Raw genomic sequence first — 20,628 nt, forward strand, 5'->3', positions numbered from 1 at the left:
CTTTTGAGCCTGGCCTTTTCTCTTTTGTCTTCTCCCCCCACCCCGGCCTAGAATAAGAAATACAGTAAAAAGAGCCTGACTTTTTCCATTCAACATAATGCACTTGAGACTCATCCAGGTTGTTCCATGAATTGCTATGTAGTATTCCATTGTATTAGATGGACAGCAGTTTATCCATTCACCAGTTTGAGGGACATTTGAGTATATCTATGAAAAAAGTCACTGTACACATTCATGTATAGGTTTTGGGGTGAACATAAGTTTACCTTTCATTTGGTTGATACTTCAGAGTGGGATTGCTGGGTCATATTATAAGTATGTTTATCTTTTTTTTTAGATTTTTATTTATTTATTTTTAGAGGTAGGGGAAAGGAGGAAGAAAGAGGGGGAAACATCAGTGTGTGGTTGCCTCTCATGTGGCCCCCACTGGGGACCTGGCCTGCAACCCAGGCATGTGCCCTGACTGGGAATCGAATCAGTGACTCCCTGGTTTGCAGCCTGCACTCAATCCACTGAGCCACACCAGCCGGGACAGGATGTTCAGCTTTATAAGAAACTGCCAGACTTTTCTATAATAAGTGTGCTATACCTTTTTGTTTTCATACCAGCAATGTATGTTGGTTCTAGTTGCTTTTCATCTTTTGTCAACTTGGTATGGCCAGTTTTCTTTTGTTTATTTTAACCATTCTAGTAAGCATGTAATGACACCTCATTTTTTAAAGGTAAACTTTTTATTATGGAATGTTATTTTGGAATAATTTTAAGTAGGGGATAATAAAATAATATTCTGGAATAGATTTCTAGCCATGCTTCAGAGATAGTAGAGAGAATTTTCATATACCCATTACCTAGTTTTCTCACTTATTTTTTCCCTCACTTATTAATGTCTTACATGGTACATTTGTCAAAACTAAGAAACCAACATCGGCACGTTACTATTAGCTAAATCCAGGCTTCCCAAACTTGGACTTCACTATTTTTTCCACTAGCGTCCTTTCGCTATTCTAGGATCCAATCCAGGATACCACATTACGTTTAATATAACTTTCTTTTAATTTTTATTTCTGGCTACAACATGTCATAACCAAATTATAAAAAACCACTACTAGTCTTAGTTCTGTTTATTGCAAGAATATATTTTTTAGTTCATATCTATTCCAAAATGCTATATATGTCATATACTCTCCTTTGGTGAATGAGTTTAATTTGCATATAGTCCTTTTTAAGTTTCAGAGGAGATTCCGAAGTTCGTGACTGCTGGCCTCTGTACATTCGATCTCTTCCTTTTAGACCAACCAATGGGAAATTGTTTCAATTAAGAGTCTTTATTAGGAAAAAAGAGTAAGTTTTTAAAATTTACTCTTCTCATTTACTTTATTGCTTGAAGTTAGTGTTAATAGCTTGTAGTGGTTAAATTAGCCAAGTCTTTATATTTTTATTCTTTTTAATCTATACATTTTAGTGTTAAGTGGCATTTTCAACACTGACATTAATTTTTGACCAACAGCAGTCAAACACATTAAGTAATTACGATTTCTTTCAAAATATGTCTTTAATATCTGACATATTCTACCTTGTATTCTATTTTAGTATTCTGGTTTGAGATATTTTGTGACTATTTAGTGTTTAGAAAGGATTTTAGGGCTCCGTTTAAGACATACACAACAAAGAAGGCCCCAAAGAAAGAAACAGAGAAAAAAGTCATTTGCTGAGTTAGAAAAGTCACATTTTTCTGATAACAAAAATTTCTGATTGTCTGTTATCGTTCTATGATCTGTTTAAAATGTTCTTGATACAGTGTTTAGCTCAGTGTTATAATACAAAATTAAAAATGAAATGTTCAGTAAATGCTTTTATGGAGAAGTATAATACTTAATATAAAAATGACTATATGAGAGAAATACAAACTCAGGAACTTGAATCAAAATGGAACAAAATAGGAGCTTCAATTTTGAAGCATAGTTTGCCTACTATTCTTAGTTAAGATCCACTGGAAGGGTGGACTTGTGTATCTTTCAGGTTTAACTCGAGCAGTAATTTTTTTTCTAGCCAAAACACATCAAACAGTATAGTGATTATATCCTGATTTTTAAATGCTGTTTTACAAAATAGTTACATGTGCTCCTCAACTTATAGTAGTTCTATCCTAATCAACCCATTATAAGTTAAAAATACCATAAGTCAAAAATGCATTTAATATACCTAACCTACCAAACATCATCGCTTGCCTTAAACGAGTTGAGAACACAAATGCTGGCAACACCCTGCACGGTGGAGTGTTGGTTCTTTACACTTGTGATCATGTGCCTGACTGGGAGCTCCTGCAGCATCATGAGGGTTTTATACCACATATCACCAGCCTGGAAGAAGATCAAAATTAAAAATTCAAAATACGGTTTCTATTGAACATGTATTGCTTTCGCGCCATCATACAGTTGAAAAGTTATAAATCAAACCATCATTAAGTCAGGGACTGTCAGTACTTGAGTTTGTTCTCAAGTCATTAGATCAGTAAGGCTTCTCAAGATCCATGAAACACCTGGGACTGCCAGTGTTACTACTAGGTTAGCTGGGAATTTCTTCCACTATAAATTTAGGGCTTGGCCGAGAATGAGAGCAAGAGAATGCTAACTTTGTAATTATGTGACAGTCCTATTAGGCAAATTGTCCAATTACTTGGAAGGTTTTTTAGTGTTCTATGTTCACCCTATTCTTAATGTTTGGAGGCATTTTTGCAGCTATGTGTTTAATGATGTTCTATTTTATTTTTGTATTTCATTTCCCACCTTTGTCTTCAGCTTGTGTATTTCGTTCAGTGGCCAAAAGGCCAACAAACTCAAGCAGAGCGGTAATAGCAAAAGTGAATGAAAAATAAAATAAACTTCTTTGCTATTTGTATTAATTTTCCGTGAGTGCCATAATAAATTATCACAGATTTGGAGGCTTGAAACAATAGAAATTTATTCTCTTACAGTTCTGGAGGCCAGAAGTCTGAAATTGAGGTGTTGGTAAGGCTGCATGCACTTCTTCCTTAGGCTTTAAGGGGAAAATCTGTTTCTTGCCTCTTCCAGCTTCTGGTGGCTGCTGGCTGTCTTTAGCCATATCATTCCAATTTCTGCCTCCATCTTTATATTGCCTTCTCAGTGTGTGTGAGTTAATTTACCTCTGCCTTTCTCTTGTAAGGACATGAGATGGTGTTTACGGCCTGCCAAGGATAATTTCATCTTAAAGTCCTTAATTTAATTACATCTGCCAAGACTCTTCCAAATAAAGTTAATATTCACTGGTTCTAGGAATTAGGATGTAGATCCTCTGTCCCTCCCTCCCTTCCTTCATTCCTTCCCTTTCTTTTTAATTTAAAACTTTAGCCTTCCATATTGGTAGTAACAAAATAATTATGGGCCTGTATAGTGTAAGAAATATATGTAGTCAATAATGTTATAGTAAACATGTATGGTGCCAGTTGGGTACTGGAAATATCAAGGGGAACACTGTGTAAAGTATGTGGTTAACCATTGTGCTATACACTTGACTCTAATCCAAAATAATACTGAATAGAAATTATATTTGAAAAAATTAAAAATTAAAAAAAAACGGCTTTGGCCTATTAAGGGGGGAGGGAAACCTAATAATAGCTCCTGACCTCTAAGAAAGTAGTACCTGTGCTATGATCCCTTGCTGAAGATATGATATTAAAATTGGAAATAAAGTTATTCCTTGCTTTTTTTTTTTTTTGGAAGGAAACTTTCTAGTTAACACAAACTTTAAAATGATAATTTTCAAATTAGTTAACAAAACCTAGTAAAGAATTAAAGTTCTGATTTAGGCATCCCTGATGAGAAATGGGAAAATTGAAGATTAAAAATTTTTGTGCCTCTAAATATATTGAAGGTTCTTAATGAACTGGTTTAGGTGAATATTTAGAGAAATCAAGAGCCTGGAAATTGTGTTTGATTGAATGAATATTGAATGCCCACTGTATGCTATCAGATACTAAAAAGAAGAAGGTGGTCTCTGCCATTGTGGAATTAGGATCAAGAATCCACAGGAATCTTATAACCAAGGGAAAACTAACAGTTTTAATAGGATTAGCTGTATGATATACAGACCACATTAGAGGTCAGAGGAGGACTTTTGAAGATTTCTTAATGATTAACTAATGAAGTAGGGAAGTCTCTCACTAATAACTTCAATGTTTTAGGAGGTTGGGAGATACTTTGTTTTCTAAAATGATGCTTATCTCTGACTGGAAATGGTAAAAACTTATTTTCATATACCTTGCAATTAAAATTAACCTGTTTCACTAACTGTAGATCCAAGTCTGTATGTTGTAAATAAAAGACTTAGAAGTCGTAAAGAGAACACAAATTGTTATTTTTGCTAGACTGTACAGAAGTTAAAAAACAGCATAAAAATAATCTCATTTGAGAGTTTTAGGAGATCCTTGGAGTGCCAGGTAAACACATTAAAAAAGTTTTAAGTATATACATTTCAAACAGTTTAAAACTTTAAAAACGTGCTATTATACTATGAAGTCAAAGTCATGTAACAGAATAGTTGCAGAATTAATGAAGGAAAAGGAATAAATAGCCTAACGTAATACTAGGAATGCAGTTTTAAAAGAGAAGGTTGCATGTTCAGTTCTGAAGGGAAAAAAAGACAAGGGAGTTCAGAATCTTGGATTCTGCTGCTGGTTCTGCAGCTTATAGACTTCATGAAGCAGTGCCTTCACACCTTTAATTTTAGTTTACCCTGAAAAAGGGTTTCCTCTAACAATTTAATACTCTATTCCTTGTAGCATCATATGTTATTAATTTTCTTGCATTCACAGAATGAATAGTTTCTGTCCAGAAGGGTAAAACCAAATATGAAATGTCTTCTGATATCAAATTCTTGAACTATTAGAAGTTGAACACTTTTGCTCAGAATCATAAAATGAAGCAACCCTGGGTTTGTGTGCAGGGCCTAACTTGACTTCTTGTGAAAGAGATGACAGCAAGAAAATTAAATGAATCTTTCTGCCTGTAGTATTGTTGTAAACTTAAGATTTAAAGTAATGTACCTAAACATTTTATTGTACAAACCTTAAGCATCCAGCATAATATTCCTTTGTATCTGCTTTTGATTTTTAACAAATTATATTTAAGCTATTATTTTTCTACAATTAATGTAAAATCTTATTTTTTCACATTTTAAGTGAGCCTGTACTGAAATAGGTTATATTTTTTCATTTTATTTATTTTTATTTTTTAAAGATTTTATTTATTTTTGGAGGAACAAATAGGAAGGACACAGGGACGAGAACTAAGGGGGGGGTGGAAATGGGAGGGAGGTGGGGAGCAAGGGGCGGGGGAGGCTGGGATGGGAAAAATAGACAAAAAACTGTACTTGAAAAATAACTAAATAAAATTAAAATAAAAAAAAAGATTTTATTTATTTATCTTTAGAGGGGAAGGAGTGAGGGAGAGAAACATCAATGTATGGTTGCCTCTAGTGCTTTCCCTGCTGGGAAATAGCCTGCAGGGAACTGGCCTGCAACCCAGGCATGTGCCCTGACTGGAATCGAACCACGATCCTCTGGTTCGCAGGCCCGAGCTCAATCCACTGTATATTTTTCATTTTAATATAGACTGTTCAATTGTAGAATCACAGCATTGGTAAACCATTCTCCACTTGTTGGTTTCTCATTTTCATTTCTGTGAACAGACTTTCTCTTTAAAATAGAGTTAGCTTCTTACCCCTCCATTTAACGTTAGGGGAAAAAAACAAAAATTCTTTAGATCACGGGCAATTTTATGACCTCTTTTATACTCTTTAACCGGAGAACAGTTTGATTTTAAAGTTGTGCCTGTTTCCTGTCTGCCCTGAGTTAAGATAACTAGGTTTTGTTGTTTAGATTTATTTTTGATAGTTTAATAGGTATGGAGTAGTACCTTAAAAATATTAAAATTTACTTAATAGTGAGAATCTTTTTTCCCAAATGCTGATTTGATCTTAAACTGCTTGCATCCTTTGATGGATGAATGTTAGCCATTGTTTGCCAAATAACAGATGTTCGGTAAATGTTGAATTGGTTGGGTTTATGTTGTAGACATTAAAATTTATCTATTGTAATTATTGAAGGTATTGCTTACATTTATTTTACTCTTTTAATTTTAGATTTGTTATTTTTTTCATTGCATGAAAATATTTTACGTGTGTGACTGGATCTGTTGATGAGCTGCTTACATTTTTATTGCTCAGAAATTTATCTCATTCCACAGATGAGATAAATGTTATTCCATTTCTTCCACTATTTTTTAATACTTCTAGTTATTCATATATTTAAAATTAACCATAGTGTATGATGTGGATATGTTTTTCTCCACATTGATATTTGTTTTTTTTGACAATACTTTTAAAATATTGATTTTTCTCCACTTATAAGTACTTTTTAGATTTGATCATTGTTCGGTATTTCTAGTTTCATAGGTCTTTTTTTTATTGTGGAAAAATATACTTAACAAAAATTATTTTAACCACTTTTCAAGTATGGTATTCAGTGGCATTAAGTACTTTCACAAGGTTGTGCAACCGTCACCAGTAGCCTGTAGTCTCTTTACTTGATGCATTTCTACTAAACCTGGAATGTGATTGCGGTTGTCCTCTGGCAAATTTTTTCATTTCTTAATCTCAGTTGCCCTGTCCATAGAATGAGGGTGATGCTTCCTGTGTCTTAGGAGAGTTGTGGAGATAAAATTAGGTAAGAAACAAATGTAAAAATACTTGGTGTATTATAAATGCTTGATCAATGATCTCGCTCTATCCTTCCCATTGTAATTGGTTTTAAAGACTGGCGTAGGGAAGATATCCCCAATTGCCTCTATTTGTTCTCCTCTCCTCCAGGATATTGTTATTTTTGCCTAATTTTCAGTAAGAAGTTTGTAGGTATTAGAATAAACTTTTGTACTTATTTGAAAGCTAATATGTATGTTCTGTAGATTACGAAGCCCAAATTACTAATTAGTATCATCTTCACCAACATATGCTGCTAATAAGCACCGTTTTGCAAGAGACCACAAAAATTAGTTTTGAAACCATTTTCCTGATTTTGCCTTAAAGCCTCCTAGTTTATAAATTAGAATTTATTTTGAAGAGATGCCTTTAGGCTGTGTGTTTGGTATTTTGGGTGTTAAGACACTTGTTTCTGAATTCCTTTGTAGATTCCCTTTAGAATAGATGAGTTATTGTTGAATAACAATACTTGAGGCAGTCGTCTTAACGCCATTTGAATAGGGTAATTTTGCTTTTTGTTTTCATTCAAGACATACAAATAATTATATTTGAAGCCACCTTGCTAAACATTTGCTAATTATTTCTTTTAAATACGGAAGTAACCCACATATTAATAAAAACCTTAAGTGGTTATAGACCACTTTTTTGTAGTTCTTTAGGTCATTATTATTTATAACTTATATGAGATATAATTACGTTTGGGAAAGATGCTGTTAACTTTCTCCAGGGAAACTTCTGTAGTATTTTCTTTGGTGTGCTCTGAAAATTTATATATCAGGTTCTGAAAGGGGTAGTAAATAGACTTCTAAAATACAGTGTAGTTAATTAATTTAATAATCATTCTCTTAAGATACTTTTATGTTAAAGAATCTTTTCCTTTTTGTCTTGAGTTTCTTTTTTTGGAGTCAGGTAAGTACTGATTCAGTTTGCATCCTGAGTGAGCCTCTTGGATTTCATAGTAGAAGAGAATAGAGTGATACATGTTTACCTTTCTTTAGGAAAATCCAACTTAGAAAAATTTAAATTTTGAAAGCAGGTACTAGAGTATGATTTTTATGTACTAGATGCATTATTTACATTATAGAAGCTTCCATTCCATAGATACCAGCTTCCATTTAATTTTATGAGCTACTTGTTTTCTGTTTAGTACTCTATCAAAGGTACTCAGTAACTCCTGAATAATTCTGCGCACATTTAGCTGCATGCAAGTTCCCCTTTTAGTACCTATCGTCAGGCTGTTTTGCTCTATTTAAACATTTCTCTTGATGCTGTAATTAAGAGTGATATACACTTTGTTTTCACTGAAAAAAAAACTGACCTTGTACTGTGCTTTTAAATATTTATATATATAATTTTAAATTTCCTTTTCAATATTTAAGAGCTATAATTACATATTGAAGTAACCTAAGTTCTTGCTTCTGGCATTTACAACTATAGGGTAAATAATGTGTTGAACTTGATACAAAACAAATTATGAAGTTGGAATTGTTAGAAATTTGAAATAAAATATTTGTTACTAATTATTTGCCTTCGAATTTGTAAGGATAAAAAATTGTGGCTGCCATATTACAAAAAGGTCTTTTATTTATGAGCATGTGAAGTCACAGTATTTAAAAGTGTGCAATCTCTTTGACTCAAACCAACGTTCTGCATTTTCTTATTCTCAGCATTTGCAGGTAGGGTAGTACTATTTTGTTCTCAGTTGTAGATTTTTTTCCAGATTTCTGTCTATGAGGACATATACTAACAAACACCAAAGAAGGGGGATAAAACAGCTGTATTTAGAAACCAGTTGTAAAAACTGAAACTAGAAAATTATTAAAAGACATTACTTATCCAAGTGCTTTATATGTGCTAAAAACAAAAAATGAATTCAGAGACTTTAGTAATTTCATTGGCTGTTGGCTAAGTTGTAATTATACTAATTTACGTTAAGAATCCACTTTCCACATCTATGTCAAACCATTATATGTTGGATATTTAAAAGGTGAATCTCATTGAATGTAGAATAATGTCAGGTTACCTTAATGGTGGGGAAAAAAAAACAAACTGAAAACTACAATTAGATTAAACTGTAAAGCTAATACATGGAAATGAGAATACTAAGGTTTGTATTTTAATTCCGTACTTTTTGTTATTATCAAGTACTCTGTCACTGTGCCTGTGTTACATAACACTTCATCTGGTGGCTCGTAAACCTGACTTTTGATTGTAAGCACATGTCACTGTAGAAAATGGTTTGAGATCTTAATATTAAAAGTTGTAGCACCTGAGTCAACAAATATTTAATATCTGATGTTCAAGTAACTAGGCAAATTTCTGTACCCTCTTCCCCCAAATTTTAGTTGTTTTTTAAATTCAATGTGGAATTTCTTCACTCTTCACACTTTCATGATAGCAAGGTCACCTGTATACCTATTTAAAAAAAAAAGTAATGTATTGATACATGCTAGAAATATGGTAAAGACTTGTGCTTTTGTATTTAGTATGTTCTTGTGTTTCAGGTCTTTTAACATAATTTTTTGGAAGTGACAAATATTATATTGATGGGAAGTATCTTAGATGAATATTGTGATGGAATTACGTGCTTTATGTCATTATTACTATATTTTATATACAGATGTACCAGAGTGTGTGTGCATACTTCACACATACCACAGATAGCAAGTGGAATCCCAGAAGATTCTGTAATAAATCATATGCTTTGCTTGTAGATTGCTTTTTTGTTGCTGTTTTTAAAAGTTTTTTACTAACTATAGAAATTATCTATGCCCTTCTTATTCCCCTAAATTTAAAAGGTGAGAAAATAAAGGTAATTTTTAAAGACAGAAACAACAAAGGAGGCTTATTTGCATAGAAGCAATGGGAGAGGTAGAAAGGAATATCTTCTAATTGTTCTCTTAAAGAAGGTTTTATTGCTACTTAACCATAGAATTTGTCTCAAGAAAAACAGAAAATTAGTCCATTTCCATTATAAAAATTACTATAATATACCATATTTCTAAAAAGCAAAATTCAGGATTTTAACATTTCATTTTATATAGCTTCAAAAATTTATTTCCCCACTATGAAGAGAAGTAGTTCTTGCCTTGTAAAACCCATAACCCCTTTTGATTAATTAAAATGTGTTCTCCTTTAATGTTCATATTTTTAAAATAAGTTAGTTTCTGTGCTTAAAAACAAAATTAAAGTCATGTTTTTGAGTATCCTTTTTTAAAGAACAAAATTTTTCTAACTTTCCTCTTGCCCAGAGGTAGATTTTATAACCCGTTCCCTATGAGAAGGAATACCCCTCCTCCTTCCTTGCCGACAATCTACCAAAGAAAGATTGCAGCTATTGTATAGTTATGGCCTTCAATTAAGTAAAACATGGGATATTATCACTTTTTGTTCAGATGAGAGCTGGTTATACAAAAATTGAACAAATGAGGTGTTAAAGCCATTACAATTTCTTGATGATTTGGCTCTGGTTTTGCTCGTTCTTACAGGATGAAATTATAGGTGTACATTATGTTCATTTAGGCAGTATTAAAATTCCATGAAGTAAAGAAAAAACATTTCAATTTAAAAGTTAGATATAAGTTGGTGAAACAAAAATGTTTCATCTTCCATAATTGTGAGTCAGTTTCATATCACATTGATTATGCTGTTCTGGGTAGAGCAAAACAAGTGCAGGGAAGATAGTGCCTGTGAGCTTTAGTAACTGCGTAATTCTGCAGCGCTAGTTACCTACGTCAGGTAGTAATGACAACTTAGATTTGAGGCTCCGTGTATGAGCTACACGTGAGTTCATTAAGTATCCATTGCTTCTGACCTTTAAACTTCTTTTTCTTTTGACATTCTAGATCAGAGCAGGGAGTAAAGCTGTGTCAGAGTTGGACATTTCTGAATCTGTCTCCCTTAACACATGTTTTCCCATCTGGAGTGCAGCGCTGAAAGTGTGTTGCACCAAGATAGAGCAATAGAAGTGGTGGTATCTTGGTATAACTGAAGTTTTTTCTTTTTCTTTTCATGTTTATCTATTTTTATTACTTCTGCAATAAGAGTCTTTACTTGCTTTAGCTTTATATACTAAGTTGGTTACAGTGGTTGGTAGAAGTGAAAACAGGTGTGACCTTGATTAAAAGCATAAGCGATCACATCTGTTTTGGAGAAGGGCTAGTTTCATTTTGTTAAATAGTCATGAAGTTTTTCTTTTTTTATAATGTGTTTAAGTTTTCTAATGTCTGTAGAAAATGTCAGACACAATAAGGTGTTCTTACCAGAACACTTGGTAAATGTGGGACTTAGAGTCCTATTATTATTTTTTGTTGTTGTTAGTTTGAAAATCAAGACAGGAAGAGCAGGATCTAAGAAGGTAAAGATTTTCCTGAAATAATTGGGTAGGCAATATATTTAGAGGAGCTCATTATTTCAGACTAAAATTGGGCTCCAGCTTTACATGATTATTTTTCCTTAATTCTAAAATTCAGTTTTACTTATTTATTTGCATTATTAAAGTAGATCCAGAGAATTGAATTTTCCTCGAAATTCATTATATATATAGATAGTTGTAGACAAAGTATTTAATTGATATTCCAATTTGTTTAAAGTGATTCTGTGTGTCTGTGTTAACAGTTATGTAAATGTTCCACAGTAAAGCAGGTTAGATGTTATCGTAACTTACTGACTTGCTAGGCTAGTTTTTATCATTAAAAAATGTAACTCTACTCTTCAAAAAATTGTTCTAGTTATCAGCACGTGGCTGTCATTGTAAAATATTTAACGTAATAAGCACTAGAGTAACCATGTTTTAAGTACAGCAGAGGTGGTTCCACGTGTTGGCTTTTGCAGGGTATTATGAACACCATTGTGTACACCTATTTTGACTTAGTGCAGCATGTCAATTTTGAAAAGCCACGTGCAGGTTTGAGATTTTGAGATTGGAACTCACGTGGAAAGCTTAGGGTAGCAAAATATTTAAAAAATAATTTGCTGATGGCCTGAATGATAATGCTTTAAGGTACATAAAACTTTGAATCCCCCCTCTTTTTTAAGCAGACTGTGAAGACTGCTGAGAGACACTTGGGATCCAGTCACATAAGTGTAATAAAGAAATATTAGTCCTCATGGAGGAAGAGCAAGATTTACCAGAACAACCAGTAAGTATTTCCTTTAACAATTTAAAGTTGATTGTAGAAAAGTTAATTTTAAGAGATTCTAAATATTAGTTATACTGCAGATTCTAAATGAGAAATAAAAATAAGGTAAAGACTCCTTAGTACTTTCCTTCTAAGAAAATAATTTTTTGTTCTCAAATGCACATTTTGCTAACAATGCCAAAGAGTCTGCTTTGAAAATTCAGCATTACAAAGTTAATATTGTATTTGGAAAAGTCATTAAAAAATCAGTGGATATTTCCTTTTAGAGCATTTGCTGGGTCTGATCTGTGGCCTGGGGAGGTCACAGGGAAGGGCAGAGCAGCTGGCCGGTGCTGTGGGCGAGACAGCAGAGTGTGCCGTGGGTATCAGTCAAATGTGGGACAGACCAGGAAAAAAAGAAAGAACAAAAAAACCAATGGCTATTCTTAAAGTTTTTAGAAAATAAAAGAGGACATCTATTTACCAAATAGTATATACCACTTCTGACAGGACATTTAGTTTTATCTTGACCTAAATTTCCCTTACCAATCTAACTTGTAGTAGTTGAAGACAGTATAATCTGACCACTAGCTAATTCTTAAAAAGATAACATCCTAGAGACTAGATTAAATTCCTGATTTCTTTTTAAATACTTAGTATAAATAAATAAAATAATTTTAAATGTCCACAAGTGATATGGATTTATTACCTTGCATTACTTCTTGGGTTTTTTTTTGGTCTATTTTTGGAACCTTAGCATTTAAAAAGGAAAGCAATAATAATCATTCTCTTAAGATACTTTTTTTCTTAAGATTTTATTCATTTGTTTTTAGAGGGGGAGAGAAGGAGAGAAACATCAATGTATGGTTGCTTTTTTGGTTCATCCCCTGCTGGGGACTGGCCCCTGCTGGGAAGTGGCCTGCAACCCAGGCATGTGCCCTGACTGGGAACCAAACTGCGATCGTCTACTTCGTCTACTTCGCAGGCCCGCGCTCAATCCACGGAGCTACACCAGCCAGGGCTTAAGATACTTTTATGTTAAAGAATCTTTTCCTTTTTGTCTTGAGTTTCTTTTTTTGGAGTCAGATAAATACTGATTCAGTTTGCATCCTGAGTGAGCCTCTTGGATTTCATAGTAGAAGAGAATAGAGTAGTACATGTTTACCTTTCTTTAGGAAAATCCAACTTAGAAAAATTTAAATTTTGAAAGCAGGTGCTAGGGTATGATTTTTATGTACTAGATGTATTATTTACATTATAGAAGCTTCCATTCCATAGATACCAGCTTTCATTTAAATATTATATTAAAGTCCTTTAGTAAGTTTTTAATATTTTTCCATACATTGAGAAATGTATACTGATGATTAGCATATATTGCTGCATGTAACATGCTCCCCGGTATAACACATACCCACGGTTTTGTGCACATTATACACGAGATTGTTATACCCAAGTAATCATTATACCCATGTATAATGCACATCTTTATTTTTCCCTCAAAAATTTAGGCAAAGAAGTGCACATTATACATGGCAAAATATGGTACTTTGCCATTATTTTTTTTAGGCCTCTCACTTAAGCATAAAACTAGGAAGACATGAGCAATTGGTAAAACAACCTTTTGAAACATTTGAAATGTCATTCCCTAGCCCTAGTAAGACAATAATCAGGGAATTGTAGGGTTGAAAATCATCCTCAGCAGTGCTATATGCTATACGGACAAATAGCTGAATTAGAGGCACTAAATGTGCCAAGGAAAATTACATTATTGAGTTTTTAATGTAGTAAAAGGTCTAATTGTAGTTTCAAAAGACTTACATAAGTTGTTGAAATGAGTATTATTGTTAGTTACTCCTTGCCTATTTAAGGTAATGAGAATCGTGAGGCTGGCCTGCTGGTGGGTCATCTTTTCTGCTCCGCTTCATTTCCTTGCCATTTTTACTCACTTTCTATAACATAACTTATAAAGCCTGATTTTACTTCAGAAGAAGGTAAGCAATTAAAGCACTTTAAAAACAAATTTTCTGCTGACTGTAAATGGTGATTGTCTTGGGGCATCATTTTCTTATTGATTTGTGCCTGGGTCTTAATTTATAGAGGTGATTGAGGAACTACACTGAGAGTTCAGTGCCATTTGAAGGAAACATTTAATGTTAGTTACAGTTCTCTTAGAAACTAGAGGCATGGCATGCCACACAGGGCCCCTGGGGAGACTGGGCTGAGAGGGAAGCACCAGTTTTGATTAGGAGGCAGAAAGGAGATAGGGAAATACATAGATTGGGCTACTTTTATTGGGGTTTCTGCAAGCATGGCGATGCAAGACAAAGCAGGGTAAACAGTTTAGGATTGGCTAGCTTGAATAATTCCAGGGACTTTGGTGTATAGGGGCTGTCTCGAATTATCTGGTATCCATCTGGCTCTGAGTTGATTTAGATCAAGGGACATACTGATCTGGTGTGTATGAGTTATAGATAAGGAAGGTGTAGTTCAGAGTATGGGCTCAGAGGAGATACAAACAATTTTTAGCTCTCTGATTAATGGATGCTAAATAAGTTCTTTGTTCCCCCAAAACAAAGAACACATACTGTTAAAAATAAATAGGAGAGTTGAAAATTTGAGTGGAAAGAATGCTCCTATACTAAGTTGATGATAATAAAGCTAAGATTTTTAACCCTACTGTTTACCTGTATGTAGAGAGAGATGTTGGGGATCTCTTGCCTTTTTCTTACTGGATTACCCCACTTTTGTTTCTCTATTTCTTACTTGCTCTGTTTTAAGATTTAAGATTTGTTCAGGTCCTTGTAAATAATGCAACATAAATCCTAGCCAAAAGGTTTTATTTTTCACTTTCCTTTATTGCCAGTCCTCCATTTTCTGCAGATATGTTTTTTTCTCTGTCTTCACTATTTACCTGCGCCAGTGTTTTTCGCCCAGTTTTCACATTTTTTTTAAACTACTCTAAAGCAGCTCGTATTATTGTCCAAACAGGAACTCTTTCAAAGAGTGAAAGGGGGCACTGACCAGACTCAATTTGGGATAAGAGGTATAATCCAAGACTATTTCCAGCAAACCGGAAGCACTTAAAAAACTCCTTTGTGGCTATCAGGGGTGCTCTCTAAACTCAGGTTTTGAAAGAACATTATATGCAGAGGAAAAATAATTTAGAATATATATATCAGACTCAATATTCAAAACTCATTTTGTTTATTATTATTTTTATTTACCCATTCATCTGTTCATAGATACTGGGGTTGTTTTCACTCTTTGGCTGTTTTGAGTAGTGCTTTTACAAACATTCACGTGCACTCATGTTTTTGTGTGGGCATATGTTTTCATTTCTCTTGGTTATAGAGCTAGGAATGGAATTTCTGGATTATATGGTAACTCTGTTTAACCTTTTGAGGAACTAGTACTAAAGTAGCTGTACTATTTTACATTCTGTCATTTTCTGGATTATATTGTTTGAACCTGTACTTTTGTAATCCAGTGAAATGTGTCTGTATCCTTTGAATTAGTTTAACTGCCTCTGGTGCCAAGGTAGTACATGCTTTCTATCCCTGATTTGCACAGGGACATGATTACCCAAATCAAGACAGGCAAGGGGCTATGAAAGGTAAAAAATTAGCCCTGGCTGGTGTGGCTCAGTGGATTGAGTGCCAGCCTGCAAACCAAAGGGTTACCAGTTCAATTCCCAGTCAGGGCACATGCTGGGTTGCAGGCCATGTCCCCAGTAGGGGGCGCTTGAGAGGCAACCACATATTGATGTTTCTCTCCCTCTCTTTCTCCCTTCCTTTCCCTCTCTCTAAAAATAAAGAAATAAAATCTTAAAAAAAAAGAAAAGTAAAAAATTAGCTGATAAAACATTATCCTCTCCCACTCTTTTTGTTTGGTAGGACTTCAGGTATATTTTCTTCTTTTCTGTTTCTGGGTATTTTTTATAATACTGAGTTGGCACTGTAATAAAGAAGTGAAAAGGAATGGTTTTTGCTTGAAAGGCCTTTATAGTATGTTTTAAAATTCTGCTCCAAGAGAGACTTTTTTTTTTTTTTAAAGATTTTATTTATTTATCTGTAGAGGGGAAGGGAAGGAGAGAGGGAGAGAAACATCAATGTATGGTTGCCTTCGTGCATCCCTTGCTAGGGCTAGGAACTGGCCTGCAGGGAACCGGCCTGCAACCCGGTAAGTGCCCTGACTGGGAATTGAACCACGATTGTCTGGTTCGCAGGCCCGCACTCAATCCACTGAGCTACACCAGCCAGGGTGAGACTTTTTTTTTTTTAGTTGATTAGCTAGAGTGCTCTGTGGTTCTCCTAAAATTCAGGCCAACGTAAAATAGATTCTTCAATCTCGAGTTTTCTTTGTGTGGATTACTGTTTAAAGACTAGAGACTATTTTGGTTACTAAACCACCAGCTCAGAAATTACATTTCTTTGATCATGAAGAGGGTCTTTGGGTGAGCCAAGCATAAATTCATCCCCATTATTGGAAAATTACATTATTATCTGACATGTAAATACTGTCATCTTCAAGAGGGAAAGGTAGCACATTTTATAACACAAGCCTGCATTTTTTCATTTGTGAAATTATGGAGGGCAGATAGTTTAATTTTTCTTCTCTTTAGCCTTGCAGTTTCCATTTTCCAACCTTATTAAGTCAGCTCAGCCCTGGCTGGTGTGACTAAGTGGATTGAGTGCCAGCCTGTGAACTGAAAGGTTGTAGGTTTGATTCCCAGTCAGAGCACATGCCTGGTTGAGGGCCAGGTCCCCATTTGGGGCTGTACAAGAGGCAACCAATCCATGTATCTCTCACACATTGATGTTTCTCTCTCTCCCTCCTTTCCCCTTTCTCTATAAATAAATAAATAAAGTCTTTTTTTTTTTTTTTTTTTTTTTAGGGCTGTTGGGGAGGGGGTGGGGAGGATGGGGAAAAGGTATTGGGAACAAAAGGCAATAAATTATAGGTACGAAATAGATGGGGCGGTTAAGAATAGTATGGGAAATGGAGAAGCCAAAGAACCTATATGTACGACCCATGGACGTGAACTAAGGTTGGGGAGAGTGCTGGTGGGAGGGGAGGATACCAGGAGGAGGGAAATAAAGGAGAGAAAAAAATTGGGACAACTGTAATAGCATAACCAATAAAAAATATATATATTTTAAAAGTCAGCTCATTTTTATCCTACCCCTTTCAGTGAAGTCACATTGTATGTTTGTTAAATTCTTTTGTCACAGTCTGTGTGTCAGCCTGGGGTCCCTTGACTGCCTGGTTGGTTTAAGGTATTTTTTTATCATATGGAAGTTTGGAATTTTTATATAATCAGTATATTTTCTCCTTTATGACTTTTGAATTCAATATCATATTTAGTAAAGATTTATTTACCTCAAGTGGTTTTGTTTTTTTCTTCTGTAATTTTGTTTTTAAAATTAGAGGGTTTCTTAATCCTCTTTTTCTTTATTTTATATTTGTTGGTACCTAAAAAGCTTAAAACAACATTAAATGTAACATCTGTTGAGATACCATAGTCAAGGAACCAAAAATGTTTGGTTGTAATTATTGTATTATCTTATGAGAAATAGATGTCCTTGAAAAATTTTATGAGCCTTGTATTTATTTTGCTTTTAGTATTTACATTGTCTTGAGGAACTACTAGTAGCCACACTGTTTTACATTCTCTCTGTTTCTGGACTATGTGTTTGTAATCTAGTGAAATACGAGTATGTGTGTATCCTTTGAGTTCATTTACCTGCCTCTAATGCCAAGGTAGCACATGCTCTGTATCCCTGTCTTACAGGGGGACCTACAATTGCCCATATTAAGGCGCATACTATATGAAATGTTAAATTTAAATAATTTAGCAGCATTGTTGCCTAGTGTTAGCCTGAAATACTTGTATGTATTCATAATTTGTATGGCCAAGCATATTAAACATGCCTTTATTATAACTAGTTATTCTAGCTAGAGAGCTCTATCAGATTATTTTGTAACATGAAAGCTGAGAAATCCATTAGCAGTGTTAAACATTGTTTTTCTTCATTTGTGGATTAAATTGTTTTAATGTAAATGTTTTGACCTCAGAAGGAATTAGGAAAGATAAAAATTTGGGGGAAAAACAGAATAGTGTGAAGAATATTTTTAAATTAATGGTAACCTAATATGAATTTATCTTCATTTTTTTATGTGTAGGAAATTTAAGTATAAAGACATTTCTGGTAAATAAATTTTGAATGGATGACATCAAGAGTTCCATATTTGCTGTTTGATGATTTAATTATATTGTATATCTGTTAAAATTGTATGTCTGGTAAAATTAGTTTGTATTCAAGTTTAGATATTTCATCCTTATAACAACCCTGATAAATATTTTACCTTGAATCTGATAAACATTTTTTCTTTAAAATTAAAACAAATGTCCATCTGATAAACAGTTTATCTCTAACTCAAAAATATAATAAGGGTTAATTAAATAAATCTAAGCAAGACAAGACAGTTATCCTGAAATTTATTAGTTAATGTTAGCCCAACATTGAGTAGCTAGATGATGTAAGAAACAGATCACTACATTATTCTCTGTGTATTTATTTTTGCAGGTTAAAAAAGCCAAGATGCAGGAATCGGGAGAGCAAACTTTAAGGTATATAAAGTTGAATTTCCTTTTAATGATTTACTTATAATTTTTTTCACATGCTGATGATGGCACGGTTTACGTTGACTACCCTCTTTGTGGTTTTTAACATCAATCTTTACATTTTGAAATTATTTGGTTTAAAATAAAAATTCCCTCCAAAAGTTTGTTCTTGCAAAACATAAGTGCTGATTTATTTATTTTTGTGTATTCATGATTTATTCCACAGCATGTACCAAACTCATGTTATCTGTCAGAGCCTGTGATATATGGAGGAGACACAGGGGTGAATGTCCTTTAGTCAGATGTAGAGAGTACGAAACGGAAGAATAAGCAGAAGTAAGGGAAGTGCAAGGGACTAGACATTAATTACCAAATAGGTAAGGGATGCCTCGGTCATTAGCTCCACTTCCCTTATAGAAAAGGGGCAGCTTCTGTGCACCTCATGCTCTGGCTTCAGCAACACTGTGGGTTTTAGTTTCCCATGGTTCTTATCTCCTGTTGTTTGTTCACCAACCACATGAACCAGGAATTGTATCACCTCTGTGCAGTTTCAAGAATCCTACTCTTTTACTACCATACATTATATCCGGCCTCATTTATTCTACTGCCACACTTCCCATATGTTTTACTGTATACTTGCAATTAAACGACATATCATATTTTCACTATCAACCATTGACCCTTTTCTCAACAAAGACTTTAATATCTTTTTTATGCTGCTTAAATTATAAGATCTGTTACTTCGGTCTACCTTGCAGGTAGCCTTAACTGCCTCCCCTTTTCCTCCGTGTCATACTTCCCTGGCAAAACCACAACCTTTGTTAAATGCAACTCTCTACCTCTTATGTCTGTATTTCTGATCACTGAGCATTGAGAGGAAACAGCACCGTGCTGACCAGTCTCCGTTTTCAGTCACGGTTACATTTCAAGCAGGCACTTACACATTCTTGGTAGCCCATCCACCTTTCCTGGTATGTTTTATTTCCAGATCTCTAAAATTGTCTTTCTTCCCTTCTTCCCTTTCTCTCAACTGAGGAAAAATTGAGCATTCAGAATATGCCAGAGGAAAAAACTTTATTGATATTATGCTCCAATATTAGAAGTTTGTTCAGAAAAGATATGAGAGCTTTAAGCATTTTGGTGCTGTGTATTTTTTAAATGTAAATAAGATTTCTTAAAAAAAAATCCTCTATGTAGAAACTAGTCTTCGTGTCATCTTTCCAGCCATATGGAGCCTCTGGTACAGTGCCCTCCATTTCGCCCTAGAGTGGAGAACAGCAAAGTAGATTTCTTTCTAGGGAACATGAGTATAGGAAGGGTGCCTGGACTGGGGAGAGGTTGTAATATAACAATACTAGCTATAGTTATATTGTACTTATTCTGTTTTCCTCTCTGCTCTAAGTACTTTTTATATATTAACTCATTAATCTCTATAACAACTCTGTGAGGTAGATTCTATTATTACCTCTCCTTGACAGTCGAAGAACTAGGTCACAAAGAAGATCAGTGACTTGCCTAGAGTCACAAAGCTGGATTTCGCAGAACAGAATATAAGCTCAAGCAGTCCGGGCTTAGAATCTGTACTTCTAAAGATTATGCTACACTGGTAGTTGAGGGAATAATTGGAGAGTGGAAAGTAGGGTAGAAGGAAGAGGAAGGACATTGCAAGTAATGACAGTTGGTACCATCTCCTTTCGAATTTCAGTGAGAATCCCCTTGACATCAAAGTGTCTAACACCATGACTTGTCCTCTCAGTTTACATGATTTGTCTTTTGCAATTTATTTTACTTTTCCTTATAAGTTAAACAACAACAAAAGATGTTGCTCATTTGTGGGTATACTAACAAATTAAAATTTATTTATTTTTAATTGGGAGAGAAGAGAAAGCCATTTTAAGGTTCAGAATCCCTGGCAGCAAGCATGTATAACTTGAAAAAACATCTCAAGTTATTTTGAGAACCATTGTCTTAAAGCATTTTTAGGTATTGTGGAATTTTTCTTTTACCACATTGTCTTGAGAGAAAATCTGACTTGCTTGTGACTTAGCTGGAATTTCTCTGATACAAAAACTGTAGGGGTCTGGGGATATGAGAAGGATGTATAGAATG

General features: G+C 34.2%; 1 protein-coding gene across 4 annotated transcripts in view; it reads left to right on the top strand.

Annotated features, from left to right (window-relative positions):
* The window catches only part of EYA3 (EYA transcriptional coactivator and phosphatase 3), a 90,346-nt gene that overhangs the window by 20,466 nt on the left and 49,252 nt on the right, over positions 1 to 20,628 (top strand). For 2 of the 4 annotated variants that reach the window (XM_037149226.2, XM_037149229.2), the window contains exons 2-3: positions 11,815 to 11,915; positions 18,482 to 18,525. In XM_037149226.2, the coding sequence (XP_037005121.1) occupies positions 11,883 to 11,915; positions 18,482 to 18,525 (77 nt within the window). In that variant the 5' untranslated portion in view covers positions 11,815 to 11,882. Of the gene's footprint in view, positions 1 to 6,676; positions 6,743 to 10,619; positions 10,756 to 11,814; positions 11,916 to 18,481; positions 18,526 to 20,628 lie in introns of all 4 variants that reach the window. The other 2 variants (XM_053660208.1, XM_037149227.2) reach the window with 2 other exon arrangements.

Source organism: Artibeus jamaicensis, unplaced genomic scaffold, assembly GCF_021234435.1.
Source record: "Artibeus jamaicensis isolate MK-2021 breed Jamaican fruit bat unplaced genomic scaffold, CSHL_Jam_final scaffold_847, whole genome shotgun sequence".
Classification (NCBI taxonomy): Eukaryota; Metazoa; Chordata; class Mammalia; order Chiroptera; family Phyllostomidae; genus Artibeus; species Artibeus jamaicensis.